Source organism: Haemorhous mexicanus, chromosome 5, assembly GCF_027477595.1.
Source record: "Haemorhous mexicanus isolate bHaeMex1 chromosome 5, bHaeMex1.pri, whole genome shotgun sequence".
NCBI lineage: Eukaryota > Metazoa > Chordata > Aves > Passeriformes > Fringillidae > Haemorhous > Haemorhous mexicanus.
This window is the reverse complement of record NC_082345.1, coordinates 61,809,306-61,835,474: the sequence shown is the minus strand read 5'-3', so window position 1 is coordinate 61,835,474 and position 26,169 is coordinate 61,809,306. Positions and strand designations below refer to the sequence as shown.

Below are 26,169 nucleotides of genomic sequence, written 5' to 3'. Positions count from 1 at the left end.
ACACAAACTTGCCTGGTTTACATCAGCAAAGAAGCAGGACACTGAAGGCTGGACATCAGCTCTGCCACTGCAACACCTCTCAGAAGGCTTGCAATGGCTCGCTAAAGGCCTGGGGTCCTGCAGCGTGCTCTTGGTCACTTAGGCAGACACAAGGCTGCGGGCAGGGAAGAAAGGATCCCCACTCCCCTCAATCTCCAGGACCACAAAAGCTTCTCTGACTACCTGAGCCCAGAGACTTTTGCTGCAGCTTAACACCAGAGAGGAACAGCTGAGCTGCTGCGCCCACACTGCTGTGGGGAAGGAGAGGGGCCAGGGCAAGGGCACAGGTGCCATACCTCTCACAGTTGTGCCCGGCTGTGTGGTCCCTGCAGCTGAGGCACTCCCCGGTGTAGGGGTTGCAGTCATCAGCGTGGCCATTGCAGTGGCAGGGCTGGCAGCTGGGGAAGCCCCAGAAGCTGGGCAGGCAGCGGTCGCACTGCCGCCCGTACACCCCAGGGAAGCAGTGGCACTGGCCCGTCTCCACGTCGCAGAAGGCGTTGTAAGAGCCTCGGGCGTGGCACTCGCACGCTGCAAGGAGAGCAGGAGAGGGGCTGAGTTTCCATGACAAGCCATAACCTCAGGGCCCCAGCACAGCACAGCCCAGAGCCAAGGGTTTAACATACGTCGGCATCCGCTTGGCCCAAACCCGAAGGTGCCAGGGGCACATCTGTCGCACTGTCTTCCAACAACGTTGGGACGACACTGGCACTGGCCTCCATTGGGGTCGCACACCGAACTCAGGGAGCCCTGCGGGTCACACTGGCATGCTGAGCAGAGAAAAACATTGGAGAAAGTGAGCGCTGTGGCACAGGACACGAACCCCCTGCCTCGTCCCACGCACATGCCTTCCCCATGCAACCTGCTCTGCCTGCAAGCGCCATCCAGCCCCCAGGCACAGTTTGCCCTACAATAGATGGTTACGTACATAAGGCAGTCTCATGCAGTAGTGCAGAAATGCTGAATATGATGTTCTTGCAGACATCTGTCATGGGAGTTTTCACAACACTCCTGCTGTTTTCCAAACACCGGTATCTTTGGAAAGTTTCCCAAGCGCTGTTCGTGACCACGTCTTCGCCTGAGCCTCCCACTGTGAATAGGTCCAGCGATTTGCAGTATGGCATGAGAACAAGCTACAAAACAATTTTACAATGACAAAGTGTTGCTACTTATAAATAGCCTCCACCAAAATTGTGAAAATTCAGTATTATCCCAGTTTCTAGCCTTTTTTTTGCTGAAAAGCAAACAGCCAGACAGAATTTGGAAGGTAAATGACAGTACTTCTCTAGTTTCGGTGGATTACTTCTGATATCTGACAAATTCTTATCAAATCTACCAAATTCTATCTATTCTAAAGAAGAAGATTGACACTGACATTGATTTTCATGACCTACATGACACACATTAGCTTCCCCAAAGAAACTATAGGTCTGTGGACTAGCTGCAGTCCTGCAAAATACCTCAAAAGCCTCTTAGCCAAAAAACAGCTCACATACTTGGAGGAACTTTTGAAAAAACCTATGCTGCATTACATTGTTCAGTTGAAATCTGACTTCAGCTGTAAGGAACAACGCTGCAAAATACTAATCTGAATTTACACAGACACATGGCAGGGGAGATGCAAACTTCCAGGCTTTTCAGAGCATCCCTGAAATAAATTCTGCTCACAGAGTCAATGAGTGTGTATGGGTTCTCAGTCTCCGTGTCCACCGAGGAGTACTGGGGCAGCTCCAGGCGGATGGTGTAATTCAGCCCCTTCTCGAAGCACACAGGCCGCGGGAGAACAACGTATCTGAAGGAGGAGCAGGAACAGTCCTTACTTCAAAGGCACCATAAAGCATTTCAGGTGCCCCTATAGAGCAATCAAGATAACAGAAAGCAGCCAAGACCCGACAGAACAAAAGCTGTGACGTGAGAGAGGCGGCTTGGAGGCTTGTGGAAGTCAGAACCGGAAAAGGTTATCAGCAAGGTAAAGAGTCAAACCAATGTTCACTCACAGGCTGTGCAAACACCTCCCCCTCCCTCCATTCAGTGAACAAATGGTATCAGAATATGAGAATAAACTTAAAAGCTTTGAGTCTACATACACACTACTAAATGTGGTTTTTGTAACCCACTGGAAATTAATTTTCACCTATTTTCACAGATGTTACAGCAAACTGAAAATGTGAATGTGACATTATTGTACTTCAAATTTTAAATGCTTTATTTTTTCCTCTCCTTTTGCCCATCCAGTTATACCAACCTGGATCCAGGTGACAGTGAGACCACTTGATTATCATCATCAGGAACTGTGTTGCCACACCGACTGCCTGTGGGAATCTTGCCTGGGCGTGAGACATTGATCACAGCTTTTTCCCACTGATCAGGCAACTAGGGAAAAAAAAGGCTCATCAGGATTAAGTAATAATCATAAACTCCTGGAAGCATCCAGAGCTCAGGCCAGGAAAAGCATGAGCACAGACATGGTGGTCATGGTGCTTCAGGGAGGATGGGGCTGCAGCTGCAGCATCAATGGGGCATCTCCCAGCTGCAGGTGTGGGCAGAGAGCAAGCTGCAGGTGGCCAGCAGCCCCAGCTGCATCATGGCATCACCAGGGGGTTTGGTGACTCCTCTCTCCTCACCTCTGCGTCCTGTATCTGAGTATTCACTGCAGTTAGCTGCTGCCAACAGGCAAGGAGATGGAGGGATTTTTCTCTTTCCCTTCACTCTGTGAATTACCAAAGCCAACTGCTTGCAAACCCTTGGCTGCAGGCATTCAACATCCAAGATGGGCAATTTGCTTCCTAAGGCACACAATGCCCATCTGATCTGGCCAGTAACAAATTTATAGCCTAATCTGCCCTGATGGGACTTGTCGCTTTTTAATTTACTCATTAAACAGGTGCTGAAACTATGCAATAGTGAAACAACCTCTAAAGCAAATAGTACTAGAAATAGTCAATGTCATTTTGGATATTCACACATCTCAGACATTTAACTGAGCACCTGTCCTTTCTTTGGGCTCTGATGACTCCCTGAAGTGCCAGGCTCATGTCAGTTGTGCACCAGGACAGCCAGCACCTGCTGGGAGGCAGCAGTGCCCATACTCACAGACCCACCTGAGGCTCGTAGCGGATCAGAACATCATACTCCATGGAGTAGGGGATGTTGTCGATGTGGAATTCCAGGTATGCCCCCTCAGGGACTCTCACAAATCCTATGCCTGTCCATGACGGTGTGCGGTCTGGCGTGTACTGCCGCTCTATTATGTTCACTCCCTACAAAAGAGGGAACAGATATTTCAGTACTGATCCATTCAATTTGCAAGTCCCATGGGAGTCTATGAAGTGTGGGGTTCTGCTGATGGATGACTTCTGGATTGCAGCATCCACTGCTGGCATCCCAGACAACACAAATTCTCTTTTAAATCCATACGCGTGCACACCATTGCCCTTTCACTTAACAACATTACAAATGCAAGAGAGATAAAGCAAAGCAAGACTGCACAACTCTTCATTTACTTCTCTGCTATGGTGCAGAATTAAATTTAAAAACTTGCTAAGAGTAACTAATGCACCAGCTATGACATCTCATTCACCATATAGATTTCCACACTGCACTTGTGGCAGTAGGATTTACTGCAGTGGCACATCACTGCTCCATTAACCACCCAAGCCTGACTACACCAGGCTGGTTCAAACCAAACCACTGCTCAAAATAACACTGGAAAAGCAGATCATGGCTTTAATGAGCTGGGTGTCACTAAAGAACAGAGATCCTAATCATTGATAGATATTTCCTAGCCAAATCAACACATGGTCACCTTTTTCAGTCTGAGGTGTCAGGTTTTTTATCTGTTTTTTTATATAAAGCAAAGAAGAGGAAAAAGGTAACAGAAAATAGAAACATGGTGCTCAAATTTCCTGTTTCAAATGTATCTGTAGCCACAAATAGTTCTCTCCATTGAACAACATCCTGTGCATTCCTAAGGAAGCTGCTTCAGTAGAAAGGGATAAAACACAAGGAAATGTCTTCATATATACGTATCACTCCAGGATGTCCCCTCATGTATTCTCACACTCTTTGAATAGAGCCTGGCTGTAAGTTATTAGCCTTTGGCTTTGCACAAAGATCAGAGCTCTCCAGAAAGGATGGCAGGCAGGATGTGAGCAAGGGCATGCTGCTGCAGGAGCACAGGGGCTTGGCACTGCCTGTCAATCCCTGCAACTCTGTCCCACTGCATTTTGTCTTGTGTTGGGCCCCTATGTGGGAATTCAGAGTTTTATTCTATCATCAGATTTGTGAGAAAGCTTTTCAATACTGGTGTTTTTTAAAATTGTTTGTTCTCAAGGTTTCAAAAGGCAAACCAGCAGCACAGCCCCTTGCTCTGTTTGGCAGGGTGGATTTTTGTGCTGGGCTTCTCCATCCCTGAGCTTTGGAAGGGCCTCAGGTACCACCTGTCCAGTTGGGCAGACACAAATGCACCAAAAACCCTGGGCCAGCTCATGGTGCCCTCTGCTGTGGTACAACTGCTCTGTGCTGCCTTCACTTTCTGCAGTTATAGGAAAGCAAAAACTCCTGTGCCTTGGCTGAAACTGCAAAGTGGCTGCATTTTGCTCAAAATAAATAAATTAGGGCAACAAGTGCCCTGATTGTAGGATCTGTTGCTTTAGAGAACACATTATTTCTATCTCCCAGTCTCCTTGCTGGAGGCAAAAGTGATTGATATCATCACCTAGCTGCTGTTAATGAATTGAAAGCAAGGCTGTGTGATGGGCAACAGAAAGAGCCAGAGACCCTGCTGTACCATGCCAGCAGGCAAAACAAGCTAGAGGCAACCTCACTAACAAAAACAGTTTTTTGCACAACCAATATGGTTTTAGTTGTTAACATAATATGTTACTGATGTACAGAAACTATAAAAACTGTGGCAATGTGCTTAAACCTGTGGTTTGTTCACTCCCAGTGAAGTGGCAGCAAAGAGAAGAGCCAGTGTCTGTGTTCCACCTCTCTTGAGATAAGAGGAGAAGTGGATGTGGTGAGGTACAGAGAGGGATGATGACAGAAAACTAACTGTACAGTCATGATCAAAAAAACAGGTTTAAAAAGAAAAATTACAATTCTTCCCCCCTCAATTACTCCATTATTTATTGATACTAAGATTGAAAAGCTACAGGTTAGTGGTTTTCTCATACATTTCAGTTTTGTGTTTTCCACATTTTAACTGCAAAACACACGGAGCATAAAAGACACTTCCAAGAGCCCACTGGTGAAACAACTTTCCCCCAGCTCTCCAGACACTCCAGCCCACTGAAACTGCTACTCACAGGGCCCAAGTTGGCTTCCTCTGCCTCGTAGATGTAATGATCCAGAGAAATGAAGTAATAGCCAGGCTCCACCTGGTTGCACTGACGTCCAAACATGTGGGGCCGGCATTCGCATTGCCCAGACTCACTTGAGCAGCTGGAATGGAAGAGCAATGAATTTACAACAGATCTTGGCAATGCTGAGACAGCAAAGGAGCTATGACATTTTAAATGACACAGGTGAAGAAGCACCTCTGAACACAGCACACAGGAGAGGCTCCTGGGCTCTGCAGCTGGGCCACCTAACACTACTAACACGGCAGCACAGTCACAGGTACAGAGCTGGCTCAACCCAACTATCACTCTCCAAAACAACATGCAGGCTCAGGCTGGAAGCAAGCATGGACCAGGAATATTTCCAGTAGGCAGTTTGCAAGTAGTTTCCTCTGTTTGGATGGCAAGAGGATTTCATGCTATGGATGCAGTGATTCCCTGGGACACAGGAGTTCTGGGAGCTTTACTTGCTGCCAGACCTAGCCAACAGACACCTCTGCCCTGAAGCCGAGGGCAGCCTTTGGCTCCAAGCTTGCAAGGCACACAGGCAGTGTATCTGTTTGTATGCTCTCAGGCAGAACAAGAACATGCATGACCCTACGTGCCCCAGGATGCTGAGCTGCACTCACTTGCTGCCAAGCACCCAGACAGGTCACCATCAGCAGCTACACAGGAAGGAAAACCACCCCTGGCTGCTTTAGAGTAGGACAGACATAACCAGTGACCTGGGGCAGTCAGGGCCATCACCAGAAGGTCTGCCCAGAGTGACACACAGATTTCCCCTTCTTTCACAATTTTCTTTACGCAATACAGCTCTAACCCCAAACTGCCTTCGGCTGTTTTGTTGTCCCTAGAGAGTCTGTCCTGCATCATAAAGAACCCTTGAGCACGTTGCAATTTTGCACACACCCAATCACGCTTCTTAAAAGGAAGGTTTTTTGGTCGGTCCACCAAAATACACCTCTTTCCCTAAATTTGAGTGGGATTTAGAAACATTTTCTAAAGGTAAATGCCTCTGGTTTCCATGAACAATATCCAGACTCCTCAAGCCTCTGGACAAAGAGTAATTTTTAACTTAAACTGTTTTTGAAGTTGCAGAGATTCTCTTGTATGTTCACTTTGAGATGCCAGAAGTGCCTTAACTGTCCCAGAAGAGGAGCTGGGAAGCTTCCCCTCTGGGGAGGCAATAAGTCCACCACCTGGGTTATACCACAGGGATGAATTTTGGGTGAGGCACAGCATCCCACACCCTGACAGGGAGCCAAAAAGCAGCAATTCAGCAGCTGAGGAGAGGAGCCCCGAGGAGAGCAAAGCTCCCCTTCCCGATGACGTGAGAGAGCGAAGCCAGGAGCCAGAGCTGGGCTCTGCGGTGCTCCTGCGGCCGGAGGGAAGCACAGCTGCTGCCTGCCCCTGCCAGGATGCTGCACGTCCCCTTCCCACAGGGTTTTGCAATTGCTGGGCTCAGTGCATGGGAAACAGGCTGGGCCACGGCTGGGCTGTTACCCCAAAGCCCTGGAAGCAGCTGTGCTGGGGGAGCTGCTCTGAGCTGTGTGGTGTAACCCATCTGTGTGCAGGCAGCAAGCACGGGGGAGTAAATAATCCCTAACATCCACACTGCTGTCTGCCAAGGGCTAATAATTCACTCGGGAGCAGACGGGAGAGGCGGCCTGTGGGACATTCCCACGGCAATCCCTGATGCAGATGGGTGTCTGTAGGCTGTGATGACCTATGGGAGACACACCAAGATGAGTCCCACACTCCCCCACAGTGTGGTCCCATGGGCTTCAGTGGGAAACAGTTCCCTGACCCCCTTGGGAAACTTCCGTGGCTTTAGACAAAAGCATGGAAGCATGGCATTTCAAAGGGTTTGTGGAAGGAAGGGGAGAGGGAAAAAAAAAAAAAGCAAAAGAACATGCTGCTGTTAACAAGCCAGGGGCTGAACACACCTATTACACAGAGAACTGCTCTGGTCAGGGGAGCAGGCTGCCCAGCACTCCACTGACAAGGCATCTGAGCTATGACTTTCCATGCTGACGCCGATGGATGCATATTCAAAACTTACAATTTTCTCTAAAATTGTCCATCTCCCCAGCGGGCACACCCAGGTCCACATCCTACTCCATGGAGCACCACTGGGGCAACAGAGCAGTACTGTGCAGCTAGCATGCTTCCCTTAGCACCAGTGGGCAGACAGACTGGCCAAAGGGTGATTTGAGAGGATAGTAAGACAAGCCTGTCCATGTCACTGTCCATGTCCATGTCATGCCCGAGTCCTGCTTTCATCCTGTGGGAGCAAAGCTTTGACATGGACCATGATACAGTCAAGGCAGAGTTTAATCCACACCTGGTTCCTACCCTGGCTGACAAAGGCAGAGCTACACCAAAAACAGTTTTACATGTTCACTTGCACCAGTGGCACAAACAGAGGTTGCTCAGCACAGAAAAGATGCAGATGCCCCTGCCACCCTTGCTGCAATCAAGATCTACCACCTTCTGAAGCAGCAAGATGGGTATCAAACATCCTCCTCCCGAGCCCATTGAGCCCTGGATGCTGTGGTTACACAAACATGAAGCTGGGTGAACTGGGTGATCACAGGAGAGAAACTGGGCTGAGACTCACTTGTTGTTCAGCGCTCCGCCCTGGTCGCAGTCGCACGGCCGACACCCGTCCATGTCATTGCTCAGGCCCCAGTGCTCGGGCTGCAGGAGGAAACACCACCAGCACTGTAACCTGGCGCTGACTTCGTTCCATCTAACCCAAAGAACATTTTTAAACACTCAGCACAAGCTGTCCCAGGCTGCCCCACAACCCACGGATCCTGCTCCCCTGGTTGTGGGTCTACCCGAACAAGCACCACCTGCTCTCCTCCCACCTCGCTGACCATTTCAAGGGCAAGAGAGCCGCACATGGGGCAGTGGGTATTTGTGTAGGGCACTACCCTTGCAGGGCTGCTACTCTGCAACTTGCTTGCTGGGTAGACAGACAGACTTGTTTGGTTTTTCCACACAGTTCACTGCTAGATAAGAGTTTCTTAGTGTTTGTACAAACACATCCAGTTATCTGACAGTGTGTTTCTATAACACTCCAGCATGCATAAACACTACATGGAAATGTATGTGTGTGAAATAATCCCTGCCTAAAATAATGGCCTGTTTAGAAAGCAATTTTTTTGGTGACACTGTTTCCCTGTTTCCCACCATTTTGCCTTTCACTCCAGCAAGGACTTCAGCAGAACTGCCCTAGATCTCTCATTTTGAGAGCAACCACAGGTATCCTAATCTCTCACTCCTTATGGTCCCAGGAATTAGACTGGATGCTCCTGTTTGCCTTGACATGCATCCCAGCTCCCCAAAACACAGCACACTTCATAGCTCCTGACATCTCAAGGTGTCCTCTACATCCTGAATGCCAGGCATGGGCTAGTAGGCAGTCAGAGACAGTGGCCAGCACCTTGCTCCATGTTTCCCACACTCCAGCCTCCCTCACCCCAGTGTCTCCTAATTGATTTTACAGTGAACTACTTGCCAGACATTGATTGCACTGCTTTCCTGTCACCAGACGCTTACAATAGCAGTTTCCTGTCTCCGAATCACAAGGGTTGCCCCCAGGGTGGGTACCCAGAGGATTACAGGCACAGGCTACATGGAAATACAAATGGGAAGGTCAAAAGCAGGACTGGAGTCATATTTTAGACACTGTTCAACTTAAATATATACAATAAATTTTCCCTGAATTCCCCATTACAGAAATTAATTTCATTATTTGCCCACCACCCATCCCAGTAAAACCTCCCTGGCCTAGAGACTCATAATTGAAAAGAAAGGATTATGCTATTTCCACTGAATTAACTAGAAGGATCAAATGGTGAACTGCATTTTAGGTTCTGGTGGACTCTGAGCTACATCAAATCTACAGTAATGTTTTTCCTTTAGCCAAAACATGAAAAAAAAAGGAAAAAAAAAAAATCCATCCCACAAACCAACTTCTCTTGGCACTAACATCTCTTCAAAGAGCTTTTGATCACACATAAAGGAACATATGTTTTTACTCACACTGACAGCCCGCTGGGTCATCAGCACTCAGGCCATAGAAACCTTCTTTGCAGAGGTCACAACGCTCCCCCTCGACAAATAATTTACAGCGGCACTGTCCAGCAATGAGGCCGGTGGAGAAATCAGTGTAGCGGTCGCAGATCCCACCATTTTGGGAGCCAGCTGGGTCACAGTTGCAAGCTAAGAAGGAAGCATCACACGTGTTTTATTAACTGCTACAAAATGAAAGGCCAAGTCTCACACTGAATTACTGAAATTCAACTGCTGTGTACAAAGACTGTCACTCCTGCAAGTATTAGACATGATGTGGGCTGGACACACAAGGACCAGGTAAATTCCCAGATTCTCAAAGAGAAAACAAAACCCAGCCAGGCTCCCTCGAGACCTCCAAGAGAGCCACTTCGAGGCCTCTTCAGGGATCCCAAGGCCCACCTGGGATTTCCTCAGGGATCCCAAGGCCATTCCCACCCTGTGGAGTGGCTGCACTTACGCTCACAGATGTCGGGGTCCCGCAGGTCTCTCTCAGGGTGCTGGAAGTAGAAGGGCTTGCACTGCTCGCAGTTGTGTCCCACGGTGTTGTGCTGGCAGTCGTCGCACACTCCCCCGCTGGTGTTCCCCGTCGTCATGTACACAGCCATGTCAAAGTGGCACTGGCTGGAGTGGCCATTGCAGTTGCACTCTGTGACAAAGACAGAAAGCACAGTAAGAGTCCTGGGGGAAGTGCAACTCTGCAGAAAAGACACAGCAGTGTCAACCAAGGAACATGAAGGATTTTACACACAATAACGCTCACGGCTCTGCATTTTACTCCAACTCACTCTTGCATGCATTACTGTTGCGACCTTCAGCGGGGCGCCAGGGTAGGTCATGGTAGAAATCCAAACACTGCTCACAGTTTAATCCTTTGGTATTATGTCTGCACATGCAGTGACCATGAACCTGTAATTGAAAAAAAAGGAGAGGAAGAAAAAAATGAAAAAAAGAGTTGGTTATAAACAAAAAAGGAAAAAACCGTTCTACAATGAATGCAAAATAAAGCTAGCACATAATGGACATATACTTTTGGAGACTTTAATCCATGTAACTGCATTTAGAAAAGGCATAAAGGGCCATAGGAATGTCCTTCACCTGCCCAGGTGTCCTCATACAAATTTGTCCTTCTTTCCTTACTGGAACTAGCGCCAGAATAAATGCTTTCAGAAATAAACAAGGAGAGCACATTTCTGCCCCAATAATCACAGAAGCCTCTTGGAACTAAAAGTTAGCTGCTTTTTAGCTGTTAATTAGCTATTAACATGCATCTATTTACATCAGCAGGTCACTAGCCCAGTGCCCTCTTTCCAGCCCTGCCTTGGTTCTCAGAGCAAAGATAACAGCCAGTTTGGATGGCATTTATCCATCAGCCCCAGGCTTTGCCTTTCCTTGTGTACAGAACAAGCACCAAGCAGACCAAGAGGGTTGTGGGACAGCTGCTGCCACAGACCACTGGCACTACTAGCACTGTAGCCATGATACTAAAGGCAAAGCTTGAGTGGAGACATTGATCCAAACACAGGGCAGTGGAATGTACCCGGCTTGATGGCATCCTGCAGCCCTGGACAACCCACAGCCCCATCCCACATCTCCAACCAGTTAATAACTCATCCATTAACAGGGTGCTATTACGGCTTGTCATGCAAAAAGCATGGGGAAAAGCAGACCCCAGAAGGGATGTGGCACTTGTGCAGCAGCATACCATGGAGGCAATCAGGGTTTTCCTTCAGGGCTGGTGTTTATTAGGGCTACAACCTCGACTTCCCAGCTGGTAACAACTAATACAAAGACCGGTTATGTTTGATTCACAAGTGTTTCAGCCTTTGATGCCTCTATTCCACTTCAATTTTAAGGTAACCAAGTCAACTCACACATCGGCCTCTGACCTAATAAGGTTACATTCCCTTTCTTCATTCCTACCTTTCAGTTTCATCAGCTCTGTAACATAATCAGAAAAGGAATGTTAAACCAATTATCACCTAATCTGAGATACGTGTTTGGTTAATACCAATAATGACAGATGTGTTTGCCACGGAGGAATAATTATAACAGCTTTGCTGTTTGAAAATCAAGCATGCAGAAGTGAGGGACAGAGTGTCATCTTTACATTTGCATTCAAATCACTTAAAAGAGGCACAGACATGCAGAAGAGTGTGAATATTTACCATTCCTTCCACTTCCTCACCCAAGCCCTCCACGGGCGCACACTCGCTGGCATGCCCGTAGCAGAAGCAGTTCCCACGGACCACCATGTCGTAGATGGCATAGTAGTACTTCTCTCGGATCTCCATCCTGGAGTCCAAGAGGTTATCTCCCAGAGTGTGCAGCTTGACAAATTTGACTCTCAGATTTGTGATCTTCAGTAGGTCTGCAGGGGACACACACAAAATACCTAACCAGCAAGCCCGTTTTGGAATTATTTACCAGATAATATTTTGAATGGGAGGAAGCCAGGGGTGACTTCCCAAGCATGCTTCCTATGGGCAGATTAGATCAGATTTGATTTCAGCACCTACACATCACTTCATACCCCCCAAATTAAAAAAAAAAAAAAAAAGAAATTACATTATTTTACTACAAGTTGATAACTGTATAAGTAAGTTTAAGCATAATTTAAAATAATGGTCTATTTTATTTGAGACATGCAGAGGCATATACCCAAATGTTAAAGACAAGGAGAAAAGCACTACCTAAAAGACAGTGGTTCTTTGGGGTTTTAAAATATAAGATGGGTAAGGACTTGATATCAAGAAACTGCTGCCAAGTGGACCAGGAGTCAATAGAGTTATGAGACTTTTGGAAAAAGTCTTAGCTGGAAACAAAGACAAATAATTCTTCTTTTGTACACACCCAAGTTTCCTAGGAAATGTAAGTAGTTACATTTTGTGGAAAGAAGTAACACCCCATCACTGACCAAATACAAAGAATTTCTTGAGGGATAATCCATGGGAATACAATATTGCAGTAATTAATACCATCCACATGTCTATTTTGATATTGTGAATCCTATGTAATTTCTTATAGCCTTGAACTAGGCTTGACAAAGTACTTCAAGCCCATGAAAGCAGTTTCTCCTTTAAAATGCTGAGTAAAGAAAAAAACCAACATTAAACTCATAGCAACGAGCAGACACTCCTCTACTTCACATATTTCCTTTTGCTCCAGGTAGCTTTACACTAAAGGACATGAACCCAGCCTGAGAATGCATATTAAATCAGAGGTCAGGTTAAGGCCGAGCACTGCAGTTTCCTCAGGCCAAACACCCCACAAGGTTTCTCTTAGAGCCACACTGAGCAACAGATCTCCCATGTATTGCCATGCACGAACACTACAGCAAGTTGTGGTTTATCTGAGTGGTCCAGCCATGCAGTGCTACCATGGCCAACTGCTCCAAAGTCACGACTTTGTTCTGAAAAATAAAATATGGCCCCATTGATTTTAGCTAGAAATGCACAATGAAATAACAACCTTTCTAGCTCTCTTCATTTGCTTTCTGAATATTGTAAAATTATAGGATCAAATTCCAAGGTTTCTCTTGGCAACTGCATGTATTTTGGGGAAAGGGGGTCTTTAATGAAAATAAATCCCTGATCAATTAAGAAAAGGACCAAATACAAAGAAGTGTGCAAGAGCAGTCTCTTGAGTTCACAACACTGGTCTTTATTTCCCTGCACATCACTGTCTGAGTCAGGAAAAGGAGCCATACACAAAGGTATTCATACGACTTCAAAACTGCTGCTGGGGCTGATGCATGACTCAGTGGATTACTGTTTTTTCTAAGCAAGTAAGTACTGAAATGCTCTCAAATCAGCCTGAAAGGCAACTGCATACATACTCTGAATCCTTGGACTGTACGGATCTTCAATCCGAAAAGCAGGATCTAGAACACGATATATTACCTGGAGGAAAAATCAAACAACAAAAGATTCAGCTTCAAAAATAGGAGAATCTGAATTTGTAAGGAAAAAGTCACCACAATAAACATATTAGAAAAATTGTCTCTGACCTCTCCCTCTGTTGAAGGTTCAATGTCAGAGTATCGGGAATCACAGATTATATCATCCACTTTCTTCATGGGTCCAGTTGAAATCCCAGGAAATGAGCTCTCACAGTCATATGCAAAATACCTGTAAACGTGCCAAGTCTGTCCAAAGTCAGATGATCTTTCAATCAACATTGCAGCAGGACGGAATGTCTAACGGTAAGAAAAGCAGGAGATTTCATTTGGTTAATTATTATTTGCATTTACATTAAATCTAATTAGTGTGAGCAATCCACATGTCTGGAATTTTAGTCTCTCTCCCTGCACTGACTATTTCCCATATGTGGAAATATTGGAAATACTTTTCTGATGATATTTCACTTTCTTCTCAGATGCAGATACATGAAATAACACTCATCAAACCATAGACTACTACCCATCTTCAAAAGATAGCACTCAGTGGCCATCTTTTGAAGAAGAGTAGGGGTTAAAGTAGGGTTTTGGAGACTAAAAGATTTTTTTTCCACAGCTTGTGGAAAGCAGCAGAGCCTTCTTTCTTGCTGTACCTCTTTGCCTGATCTTTTACAAAAGACCTAATGGGCCTCCTCTCCTACTGTAGGGAGCAGGAGGTCACTGCCAGTGCTTCCCATCCAGCTCTGATGCCCAGAAGTTACTGCTGAGCAGGTACCTCTGATGCTCAGAGAAGCCCCAGCGTTTCCTCTCTTTGCCTGACTATATGACCTTTTGCAGCATGTCTGACGTTCAGTGCCAGCTGTCCTCTGTGCTGCCTTAAGAAAACCTTCTTTATGGAGATGGAGAGGTTCAGCTTCATCCACTCATGCTGCATTTGACAGCCCCAGTCCCCAGAACCCTCCTCCAGCTGGCCTTGCCCAGACTCTGGCAGGCTGCATTTGCTTCATGCAAACCAGAGTCCTTCTTACCTACACATATCCAACTCTAGAACAAACTAATGAAGTTTTGAAAAGATTTTTAATCTCTCTGACCTAAATAAAGTCACGTTTTCATTTCTGTGCTGCCTTTCAAAAACCAGATATTTTTTAACCCTAGCTTGTATCTACCAAGAAATGCCAACAATCTCTTCCTCAGTTCTATGTATTCAGTGGAGGACCTCCCAAAGCCAAGCACAAAAGCATTTCAGTCACAGCTGGAAAGAAATTTTCTCTCTGCTTCCTGGCTGAAAATATCACCCAACTTAGAAAGTAGCATCTCGCCCAACAAGAAAATTTAGCAACCCAGAAGTCAGGCAGCTCAACTGTCTACCACACAAAGTCCACAAGGCATCATTAAAATTATCCTTCCCCTACAGTCTTCCTCCTGACAGCAGGCCAAGCCCCAGCACTGCAGTGTCAGGGCTTTTTGGGGGTCTCTGACTGCTGGCTTCAGTAAAAATGACCACCTTCCACCTCAGCCACCACCTTAAGTCACAGGGAGAAATCCTTGTTGTTGCCACAGGAAAGAGGAACCAGCTGTCCTAGAAAGCTGATGCGTAAAAATTAAGAGATTAATTTGTCCACATGGGAAGAACATTTAGAATGTACAGGACATAAGCTACCATTCCAAAACATCTGTTTGTAAAAAAACAAAGACACTTTGTGTACAGATGTTCCTTCTTCCTGAAGACCTTTCCATTTGCCAAATGAAAACTGATACCATGGCCAACTTTTTTCAGGAAAAAAACCCCTTGCTACTATATGACTTAGCTAACAATCTTCTAGAATACAGCCACCAGAGACACGCCAATACAAAACCCAGCTTCAGCGTGACTCCTTCTGCAGCCTCACTGCAGTTCTAACACAAATCAGAACTCAGCCTTTCTGCATGACTTCAGCACTGGTTAATGGTTGGCAGCTCTGAAAAATTCAAGCCAAACAGTTCAGACAAAGCCCTAATCCCAAATACCAAATAGATGTGAAGGACTATGAGACCTTCCATTTCCTGATGTTTTAGGGTTCAGGGTAAGGCTGTGGCTTCCTTACCTTGAAGGTCATAATGAGATGAGTGAAATGAAACTCAGCCTCCAGGTCCAGCTGGATAGTCACATTTTCCAAACCTGCAGGGGCAGAGAAAAGAAGGTGCTCAGCGAACAAGGACACCTGCCAGTCCCTACATGTAAATTTTGCCAAAGCTCTTTGCTCTGCTGGCATGAGACTATTTTCTTTACCACTTGGTTATGTTGTGGAAAAGGAATATGATGGTTTAGTTGTGCCTGAGGTAGAGGGGGAGACACCAAGAGCCTGCTAAAGAGTATCACATATGGAATTCCTGTGCACGATCAGCACCGAAAGCGCTACACCCGGAGCGTGAGCCCGCAGTGCTATTTGAGACAGAGGCATGGCTGGCATTGCTGCACTTGGGGCAAGCATGGCACCACCACAAGCTGGGCCCTGGCACCAAAGCCCCCAGCCCAGCTGGGGATGCTGAGCCCAGACCTGTGTGGTAGTCACAGGCTGTTCTCCCACACCCCAGCCTCTCTGGCAGCAGCAGCAGCACAAGATTCTGCAGCCCTAACACCCCCAGTCTCACTGATGTCTGGAGGGGGCCACTCACTCACTCACTCACTCACTCACTCACTCACTCACTCACTCACTCACTCACTCACCATTTTCACTCAATCTGGACTCTCCTGTCCACAAGGACAGCTCCTTTATAACCTGGTTTTGAGACACTCCTAAAGCAACTATCACAGCCCTGCTTTGCAGTTCCAAGGGTTAAGAAAATGGTGAGTAGAAAAAGGTTTTCCAAACTGCTGTTTGGGAACAGCCAGAAATATTATTTTGCCTTGTGAAAAGGGCTCTCAAAGCAGCTGGATACTAATTATACTGCAGTTGGAAATAAAAAATAAAATCAAGATTTACAGAGAGGAGAAAGGGTAAGAAATGAAAATAATAAAACAATAAGGCACTTAAATTTTTGACCAGCTGTAACCTTCTGTGAAGCATGCAGCAATGGTTCCTTATGCTGTATGCCTGAAAACATGAATTGGACAGAAAGAATCATTTGTTTTTTATTGTTGAAGGACATTTTCATGACCTTATGAGCTAAGAAACTTTTTTTGTGTGAATGCTGCCAAGCCTGTTGCAAAAAACATGAATTATCTGGAATGCTGGAAGAGAACTGCTGGCGGCAAGCAGTTGATCTAAATGGTTAAAAAGGATTAAGTGAAAATCTTTCTTTAACAGGCAGCAGAACTGTTACAAATATTACCTTCTTTTCCTCATATACAATAAGGCAGCTGCTGCCAACGAATTTGCAGAAATCCCACCCTGTCCAGCTGGCTTTAAGGTTTCGGGGTAGGACTGCTGTTTGAGAAACCCTCTCTGCCTTGTTTTGTGCATGAAGGCATGGCAAAAGCATAACCAGAAAAGTAAAACAGGCAGAGGAAGGATTAAAAGAAAAAACAAAAGCCCCACCAAACTAATATGCAATTTTTCTTTTTAACGAGCTGGCTTGTTTCTGCAGTTCATTTTATTGTTTGGCAAATGGTACAGAAATTCAGGGAGCTCAGGAGGGAGAAGGCAGCTTGTAGGGTAAGAGATATCCCTGGCTTTACTGTCCTAGGGTAGGAAAAGGAAATTGGAGATCTGCAGGCAGAGCCAGCTCTGCGCCCAAACCCCCTCCTTGCACAGCCTCCAGCCCGAGGCGTGGGGAAGCCCTGGGATATTTACTCCTGGAAGGCTGCTCCACTCTTCCTGCCCAAATATGAGGGAGAATATGAGGCTAGTGTGGGAAACTCTTCTCTTTAGGAAAGGACTCTTGCAGAGTGCTTGGACGGCTGTTTCCAACACTCCTGGAGGACTCGAGGGGTTTTGTTACAGATTAAGGAGCGCTCCAGGACACACAAAACCAGCCAGTTTTACTCATGGCTCCTCACACAGCATGATCCTTCACAGGGCAGTAATCACCAGGCCAGAGAGAAGAGTAAACCCACAGGTACCCTTAAACAAAAGGAGGGAAAACAGCTCCCAGCGCCGGAAATTGCTCTGGACAAACCACATACCATTTTCCGACTGCCACCAGAGCTTCAGGCGATTTGGGTCGAAGGTGGTGACCACATTTTCAATGCGATGGCTGTCGGGATTGAAAATATCGTGGAAGGGATCCTCTGAATCACATATGAAACATTTTTTGTCCTCCTGAAACAACACGATAAATCAGCATTACTGATTTCATCCATGGGGCAATAGTTGCTTCCTGCAGATAAGGGTATTTTCCATCCATATCACATTCCACTCATTTTGCCTGGAGTCATCAAAGATTTTTTTTTCTGTTGAAATGCTAAGTGTTTTTACTTCTATGAATTAATGCAAATTGCCAAATGGAAAATATGCCAGGAATTCCATAAACTTCGTTTTTATGGGAAGCATGCTTTCAATGAAAATTGCAGTTTCAGGAGATCTCTTCCAGGGCACGTATTCTCCAGTGGAATTCAAAACCAATGGCAGCCAGAAAATTGCTGAATTGCTTCTGTAAAAATGCACACATGCAAAACTGCATCTTAACAACTCGTGAGAAATAACTCTGGCTTTTGGAAGCTGGCTTGGAGATGCAAGCTGCCTACATTAGGGATACCTGCCTTGAGATTCAGTGCACATCAAGGGGCCCTCAGTAAATTAGCACTTTTCTCTGAATTCAGCTTGTCTAAGTCCTACCCAAACCTTGCGTCTTCGGCTGGTATTGCTACCCGAACTGTGTACATAAGGTCCATTTGCACACATTACAAGGTCTGCCCAAGCAAAACCAGCTCAGAACAAGTCTGGGATGTGCTGGTTGGGAAAGCCAGAAGCTTCTTCACCAGGGGACAAAACCCCATCATGGCTATTACTACAAACAGTGCTATTTTTGCAGTGTCCTTCTGCCTAAAATCACCACTTTCTGATTGCAAGGCAGGGTGCAAACTGAACCAAAAGGGAGGGCTCCTGCCCAGACCAACGGGAAGGGGCAGATGAAGAGGGGAGCTCATTGGATGGCAGTGAAGGAGCCCCAACACACCAACAAGTCATCCCTGCCCAAAGCTACACCGGCATCATTCCTCCAGCACGTTTATGGAGACAAATGCTATTCTTTATCAGCCAAGAATGTGACAGCTGGCAGGTCTGCACCACACAGGCTTTCCATTTCACCAGTTCTGGCTTCAGTGGCTCCTCCCAAGCTCAGGGCTTCACCTCCCACGAGCCCTCGAACACCGCTCCAGCAGAAAGAATGGCAAGAGCAGGGGTCTCAGGGAGAACATTCTCTACCGTCTGCTCCAGGCCTCTCTCCCCCCACACGTCATGCACCTTCTCTGACCAAAACTGAATCCTAGAAGACCTAATTCTGCCAAGCACTCAATGTGGACATGCCCCATGTTACTGAGAGGATACTGGCAACTTCCACGATTTCTTCAATACCACACACTATGGTTCACAATAACCAGGGACATCCCAAATGCTGAACCGGGGCTGGGAGATCAGGAATATGGGCACATGTGAACTTCTGAAGTGATGCTTTTTACAACGGCACATCAACATTTTTTGAGACAAGAAAATGTAACAAAGTACCTTTGTTATTTTGTTCTACCAGGGATGCTTATGTTGTTAAAGTCAATCCCAACATACACTGAAAATGTTCAGTGAAGCTAAATCCCACGTCAAATAAAGTATTAACGCTATTAGACAGAACTTATATGGTAAAACGAAAGGTGGGGAAAGCATGAAGGGAGACTTGGTAATTTCAGGGCACAAATGAGTCAAGTGCTACAGCCTCCCCTGCTTCCTGTGGTTTTCCTTCCAAGTGCCAGAATCCGGCCCTATTGTCTCCACAGTAATTCGTCCGGAGATTATCCCCTTACTTTCAGTTCAACAGAGTTCCACGTATAACTGATAGTTTATTCTTCTCCACCATCCCTTCTCTCTCAGAGGTTTTAAGTTTGGTGAGCTGCTTCTGGCTTTAAAAAGCAGCAGCTCACCAGATGTGCTGAGACAACCTTCTTTGCATCCTTTTACACCGAAACCATACACATGTAATTACATTACGGGGACTGTGGACAAAACATTGCCGGGCCCTACAGCCCACTCTCTTTAGGAAGCTGTCTAGACGGCTCCGAGTGAGCCGGGAAATAAAGCATTAACTGAACTTACTGCGGCACATTCTTGCTTATTGGCCTCGATCGGGAAAGGGGGGTCGGAGCCGAAAGTCGCGGGGGACTCCCTGGACCCAGGGTGCGGGGTCCCGCACGGGGCACGATGCTGCCCCGCCGGGCACCGCTGCCCGCGCTTCCCACCCGCGGGCGGTGCTCGTCCCGTCCCGCCGGCCCGGGCGCTGCCCGCGGGCGTGCACCCCGCGCAGCCCCCGCGCAGCCCCCGCAGGAAGCGATGTCCGCCCCAGCGCCGGCACCGAGCGCGGCGGCCGGCGCGGTGCCCGGGAGCGCTGCCCGCCCGCGCCCGGCGCTCACCTGGAGGTGGCTGACGATGCAGTAGGGCTCGGGCTGGCGGAGGCCGCAGGTGGAGGAGGCAGAGAGGCGGGCGGCGCGGCCGATGAGCAGGTCGCCGGTGGCGGGGTAGCAGCTGCCCTCGGCGCAGCCATAGCTGTACTCGGGCTCCTGTGCCGCCGCGGGCCACAGCGCTGCGCGGCCGCGGAGGGAGAGAGGGGGACACGGTGAGAGAGGGAAGCGGGAGCGCGGCCGGGCTGGGCGCCCCGCGCCGCCCCGGCGGGCGCTGCAGAGGCGCGCCCAGCCCGCCGTGCCCCGACGGCGGCCGGAGCGGAGCGGGAGTTACCGAGGCAGCAGCAGAGGTACAGCAGGAGGCGGCCCATGGCGGGCGGCAAGACGGGACGGGACACGACGGGACGGGACACGACGGGACGGGACGCGGCTGCCCCTCCACGCGCCGCCGAAAGCCGCTGCTCCGGCCGCTCCACGCAGGCGCCGCCGTTCCCGACCGCGGCCCGCGCCGCCGGGTGCCCCCCGGCCCTCCTCCTCCTCCTCCTCCTCCTCCGCCCCTCCGCATCCGCGGGGCCGGGCCGAGCCCCTCCCGCCCGGCCCCCTGCTCTGGGGCAGCCCGGCCCTCAGCCGGGGCAGGGACTGCCGCCGTCGAGGAAGGGCGGCTCAGTCGAGGTGGGAGGCGAGGAGAGATGCTGTCCCGCTGTAGACAGGGAGCCCCGAGCGGGGCACCGGGGACTCCAGCCCCCCGGCCCGCAGGCTGTGCTCTTTCCAGTGTCGGGAGCGGGCTCTGGGCCGCGTGCGACAATCGGAAGGGGGTGGCGGATAGGTGGGGGGAATCACCAATCGGGTACCCCTCCTCTCTGCCCCTGTCCGTGGAGAAACAATGAAGGAACGGGATTATTGACCTAATCCTGCCTCCTGCCGCTAGCGTGGATGGAGCCGGGCCCCTGCGATGAAAGAAAGGATGGATGGATGGATGGATGGATGGATGGATGGATGGATGGATGGATGGATGGATGGATGGATGGATGGATGGATGGATGAATGGACGGACGGACGGACGGACGGACAGTGATGCATACTTGTGTGGTAGGCCCAAAACCCAGCAAAGCACTGGGGAGTTGACAGCTGTCCCACACAAGGCTCAGTAGCCCCACTCTGCCTGGTGCTGTGGTGCCAGCACACATGGCTCAGGAGTGCCGTTCCCGGGGATGGTGGCTGCCATGCATAGCCAGGTCTGGCTCTGGCACAGGCAGAGAGGCCCAGCAAGCCTAGACTAGATGCTGCCAGGCTGTGTCACATTCCCTGGGAGCACATAGCACTGTTGCCCTCCCGGGCACTGGGGCAGCTGCAAGGAATGAATGGCTGTGCTGGAGCTGCCTCTGCGCCCCAGCCTCCCACGACAGTGCCCTGGCCTCTGCTGGAGAACATGGGGGCTTCATTGGCTGGTGGCAGACTTCCCTCAGCACCCAGGGAAAATGTTTGCTGTTAAATAAACGCCTAGGAGTGTGTATGAAGGATGGATGTGGCTGGGACAAATGCCTGAGTTTATATACCCAGGTTTTGCTTGCACACGTGCAACACGTGTACTTGTGTAAATCTTTACCAGGTACCAGTGCCCCCCAAGAACACTTTGCCCTCACTGTTTGCAGTGCCAGAATGAAAACACACCATGGTCTGTCTGGCCTACCCTGCCGAGGTAGGTAAATATGTTCATTCTCATTTTACAGATGGATAAGCAGAAACAGAGAGATACCAAGTGACTTGCCCTAAAGGTTAAACACCAGGTTTGAAACATAACCCAAGACTCTGGATTAAAGAACTTTGTGGAGCTGTTTCATTAAAGAAATCCATAAAATTAAATCATTCTATACTGACAGGGCAGGAATTGTAATATTCTAAATTTCTTCTGCAATGTGGTCTTCTAAATTCAGAAAACAAATTCAGTTTCATAGCCCTGTTATATTTTTTAAGCTTCAGTACACCAAACATTTTTGTCTCCCCACTAACAGAAAATGTTTTACTTTGCTGCTGGTAGAGCCTCCTCTGGCCCATGGCAGATGGGCAGCAGCATCATCCCATGTGCAACTCTTTCATTGCCTCTGGACTTTTTCTGTCCCATATTTTTCCAACTTTGATTGAAGTTTTCTCCTTTTGGTTTTTTTTTTCTTGTTTCATAGCCTTGTAGAAGTCCTGTCCTCCCCTATAGCCTCCTTTGTGCCTTGGCACAGAGAGCATGAAAACGTGCTTTGTTCCAGCCTGGGGGTGACCCTGCCGTGCGACCCAAGGGGTTGAGCTGGAGCTTCAGCCACAGCCTGGGGTGGCCACCATCACCCATAACTGTGGTGTTCTTTCAGACATAACAGAAACCACCACACTCAGTGTGTGAGTAATTAGGAACAGGGGACTTGTGTCCCTCCCTCTCTGCAGAGCTCGTGACAAATAGTGAGTGGGAGTATTTTAATTTGATTCTTCAAATGATATAAATTCAGTTTGGTCTTGTGCCCTGCCCTTGTGGTTGGTGAACCACCTTCACCTCCCTGGAGTGTCTGTGTTTGTGCGTGGTTGGAAGTCTCAAAAGACAAAATTTCAGAATTTGACCCCAGTGGGACCCACTTGATCACCCATGTTCTAAAAACACTGCAGTGGTCAAATGCCTGGTAGACAGAGCTGATTATATGATTTTGATTAAATATATTTTTATATTTAAAAATATAGACACTTTATATGTCAGTTTGGTTGTGTTGTTTGCATTTTGATTAATGCTATTGAAGTAAAAATGCTCTACAGCAAGAAACTTGTTTCAATTCTTTTTCAAGAAACAGTTTTATGAAGCAATTTCTGCCCTCAAGGAAGAGGTCCAGGGGGAACTAAAAATAGGTACTTTTTATCTAAAGACAGCATTTTCCCCACAAATTAACTTTGAAAAAACACTTAGAAATTTTTGCATCACTTCCAATGGGAAATGCTGCACTGCTGTAAACTTCTGGAGATGTCACAGGATGGATTGGGAGTTCTGTGGCCACTGGTTCCATCGGATCTGCTTCCTTTGTGTGTCTGAACATGCTTGGGGGCAGGGAGGGGAGGTTAGACTCTGTGCTGAATTTCTTGTTCCTGCTTCCGCTTTCCTTCCAGCAATTTCTGTTTCCCCCCATGGATACATCTCCTCTCCAGCCCTGTTTAACTGCCTTGTGTTTACAGATTTCTCATCCGTGCAGCCATTCAGCAATTCTCATAGTCAACAGTGGATTTTAGGAGGAAGTTCTCTTTCAGCTTTTTGCTTGTGAATTCAGATTTTTAAAGCCATGAACGAAATTAATTTTGGTTTATATGCAATTGGGAATTTCTGTCAAAGAGCTTCAGTTTGCCTCTTCCAAGTGCAGTCCAGATGCATTGAAACCTGCAGAAAAATCCTTCGTTTCCTGGAGACACGCATGTGAGCAGCTTGGTGCTCTGAGTGCTCCGAGTAAAACAGAGATGTTTGATTTCATTACGTCAAAGTCAGCCTAAATACAGTAATCTTATTACAGCCTAGTAACTTAGAAAGAAGCCTCACACCTCACAGGTGATTTTTCCTAACTGCTAAAATTCAGAAAGTGCTAACCCACAAATTCCATGCATTCCTGCGTTCAGGTGGCATTGTCAGATTATATCAAAATTATAATTCGATCCCATTATTTTCACAATAGAACGTGTCACAATGTAATGCATGTTGCACATTGCCCTGGAGCACAGCTGGTTCGAGTTAGAGGAGTATCTCTGAAATCTCATCTGCCAGCAATTCCCACCCAAGCCCCCAGCGCATACCAATGCTACTTTAGCTCTTGTAAACACAGGGTGATAGCTATGCAGTGTTTATCTCCGTTGGATCGATAAGATTGTTTCACGGGTGCCGCTGGCGTGTTAAGAGCCCTGTGTTCCCGCAGAGCATTCCTGAGTTTTACAGATGTGGTCTGGGCTGCATCCGAGCTCTGAAACAGCACCGTGCTGAATGAAGTCCCTCGCTGTGGGACAGTCGAGCCAGGAATGACACGATTGGTTTTGACTGAGGAAAACCCATCATTAGTCTGCTCTGCGACCTGCAGGAGTATGTATACCTTGGGTGGGAGTTTGAAACTGTGGCGTAGCTCACTTCAGTCTTTTTTAAACTCTGGCACGTCTGTAACACTTGCTTAGCCACAGAGTCCTTATTTATTAATATATAAAAAAATAATTACAGACTAAAATTTAGGCCAATTCGTGTGTTCTTGATGGCTAAAAGAAATTGCTGAGTGAACCCTGACTTCTGTGAAGTGCTGCATAGTTCAACGAGAGCAGATAAACTGGTTTTCGACCTTTCTGGCCCTCTAGACTCACAGCTTATACCTAAGAGCTGGAGTTATTCTCCAGTTGCTGGTTACATTAATGAAAAACGCGTGAAACCCCTTATAAGCATAAGAAAAACGTGCATTGCAGGAGCGCCAATGCCAGAGAAAAGATTTTTAAGTTGTTTTCTGCGATAAGCAGAGCACTGCCATCCAGTGGGCAGCGGGGGATCGGCTCTGTGGCCCACCGCCCACGGCCCCGCGCTGCATGGAGCTGCTGCCCGCCGCATTTCCAAGCACAGCGGGACCCTCGCATCCTCAGGGCTCTGGTGGGGGAACCCTGCTCTGCCTCAGTGAGGAGGTGGGGCTGGAGCAGTTACAGTGCCTGGGGGTGCTGCTGGTTGTCAGCAGGGGCGGCTGCAGGAGCCCGCAGGGTTTCACCTGCATCGCCCCATCCGAGTCTGAGCAGCCCCGTGCAGGGTCGTGGCACAACCTCGGTTTGTAGGGGTTGGCAGAAGACACAGGGTGTTGGGAGTCTGTCTTTGAGACAGCTACAAGCTGCTCCCTGAGCAATCCTCCTTTTGCAACCCTCCCCACCACAAGAAGCCCTAGACTGTGCACAGGAGTATATTGTAGAGCTCCCTCAAAGACTACACCTGATTACTAAATCAGATGGTTTATTACAAGGTATTTCCTATTTCCATATAAACTCAACTGGACCAAAGAAGAAAAAGACAAAAAGATAAAATTACATTATTCTCTAGGCCACTTCAGATGTATTTCCAGGGGACAGTGGCCTGTGCCAGGATGCTCAGGATGTGGTAATCACCATGATTTCAGCTTCATTTTACCTGATGGTCTGTTCAGACCCTAACTCTTGCATGTTGCATACTTGCTTTCCTGCTCCATGATTTCATTTTTAATGGCTATCACTTGTTCCTCTAGTTGTCTCAGTTGCTCTGCTTTATCTTGTTTGGTTTGATTCAGTTCCTGAAGCTTCTTCTCCAAATCTGGAAAAGCAGAGACATGCAATGATGTGAGCAATGATGCTCACATTTGTTGTGTAAGTAAAATCCAGTGATTAGCGGCATTTCTTTTCCCATAAGTTTTAGAGGCAATAAGCCCATTTTGAATGGGGAATGTTAAATGTGCAACTGGAGGGAAAAGTCAGGCTTCTGGATAGCAAGAGGAGCATGATAGCCTTGAAGAAATTAATTTCTCAGCATGTGCTTTTGTCCATCAGCTAGGATGGGACAGGACTGGGTTTAAATGGAAGCATTCAGAGGAACAGCATGTCCACTGATGTGTGTAAAGCCTAGACAATTTGGGTGTGATTGGCTTAGGTCTCCCTCACTTGTGTAACTGTTTTCTGCTGGTTCCTGTGAAGCTACACCAATATAAACATATTGGTAATGAGTTAAACCCACAGGATTCACTGCCTGTTTCTAATGTCCTTATCGTTCAGGCATTTGGGGTGACTTGGATGATCTTAATGCCTTTCCTCAAGGTATGTGCTCAAAATATTTATTTGGACCCTGTCCTGAAGAGTTTTCTCCTGGGATAGAGTTTCTGCTTCAGTTTTGCTGATGTTATGTGGTATTTTCTGATATTGAGCCTGGCAGGATCCTAGGCCTAAGGGTTCCCAGTGGGAATGCCCAGATCTCCACTACAAGGAGAATTAGGTTCCCTGTGTGCAGGGACATGAGATGTGCTCCTCCTTTTTGCTGACCCTCTGAGCCTGTGTGAGCAGAGGTGCCGGGACAGCCACAGCAGCTCTGTCTGCAGTGCCCATGACCCCTCTGCCTGACAGTCATGGCCCCCCTGATTCAGGGCACGTCAGCTTCAGTCTCCACAAGCTGTAATTGTAGCTGGTTTGCTCTGCCATTGCTCAGAGATAATGTCTGAAGGGGAACAAGTACGGACTGATGGAAAACAGCTGCCCTACAGCTCTGTCACATGAGCCCTCGCCTGGGTGATGTG

General features: G+C 47.7%; 2 protein-coding genes across 2 annotated transcripts in view; both read right to left on the bottom strand.

Moving 5' to 3' along the window:
- The window catches only part of LAMB1 (laminin subunit beta 1), a 41,230-nt gene extending 20,850 nt beyond the window's left edge, over nucleotides 1-20,380 (bottom strand). The window contains exons 1-19 of the mRNA XM_059847336.1: nucleotides 20,220-20,380; nucleotides 19,898-20,067; nucleotides 17,465-17,600; nucleotides 15,444-15,517; nucleotides 13,471-13,659; nucleotides 13,300-13,363; nucleotides 11,630-11,832; nucleotides 10,250-10,370; nucleotides 9,922-10,110; nucleotides 9,432-9,611; nucleotides 8,905-9,017; nucleotides 7,999-8,078; nucleotides 5,346-5,481; nucleotides 3,138-3,296; nucleotides 2,282-2,409; nucleotides 1,705-1,828; nucleotides 965-1,169; nucleotides 663-806; nucleotides 336-567 (exon numbers count right to left, since the gene is read on the bottom strand). Coding sequence (XP_059703319.1) covers nucleotides 336-567; nucleotides 663-806; nucleotides 965-1,169; nucleotides 1,705-1,828; nucleotides 2,282-2,409; nucleotides 3,138-3,296; nucleotides 5,346-5,481; nucleotides 7,999-8,078; nucleotides 8,905-9,017; nucleotides 9,432-9,611; nucleotides 9,922-10,110; nucleotides 10,250-10,370; nucleotides 11,630-11,832; nucleotides 13,300-13,363; nucleotides 13,471-13,659; nucleotides 15,444-15,517; nucleotides 17,465-17,600; nucleotides 19,898-20,067; nucleotides 20,220-20,256 — 2,684 coding nt within the window. The 5' untranslated portion in view covers nucleotides 20,257-20,380. The remainder of the gene's footprint in view (nucleotides 1-335; nucleotides 568-662; nucleotides 807-964; nucleotides 1,170-1,704; nucleotides 1,829-2,281; nucleotides 2,410-3,137; nucleotides 3,297-5,345; nucleotides 5,482-7,998; nucleotides 8,079-8,904; nucleotides 9,018-9,431; nucleotides 9,612-9,921; nucleotides 10,111-10,249; nucleotides 10,371-11,629; nucleotides 11,833-13,299; nucleotides 13,364-13,470; nucleotides 13,660-15,443; nucleotides 15,518-17,464; nucleotides 17,601-19,897; nucleotides 20,068-20,219) is intronic.
- Nucleotides 20,381-24,849: 4,469 nt separating this feature from the next.
- LAMB4 (laminin subunit beta 4) overlaps nucleotides 24,850-26,169 on the bottom strand; it is a 39,636-nt gene continuing 38,316 nt past the window's right edge. Inside the window, exon 34 of the mRNA XM_059847935.1 lies at nucleotides 24,850-25,199. Coding sequence (XP_059703918.1) covers nucleotides 25,060-25,199 — 140 coding nt within the window. The 3' untranslated portion in view covers nucleotides 24,850-25,059. The remainder of the gene's footprint in view (nucleotides 25,200-26,169) is intronic.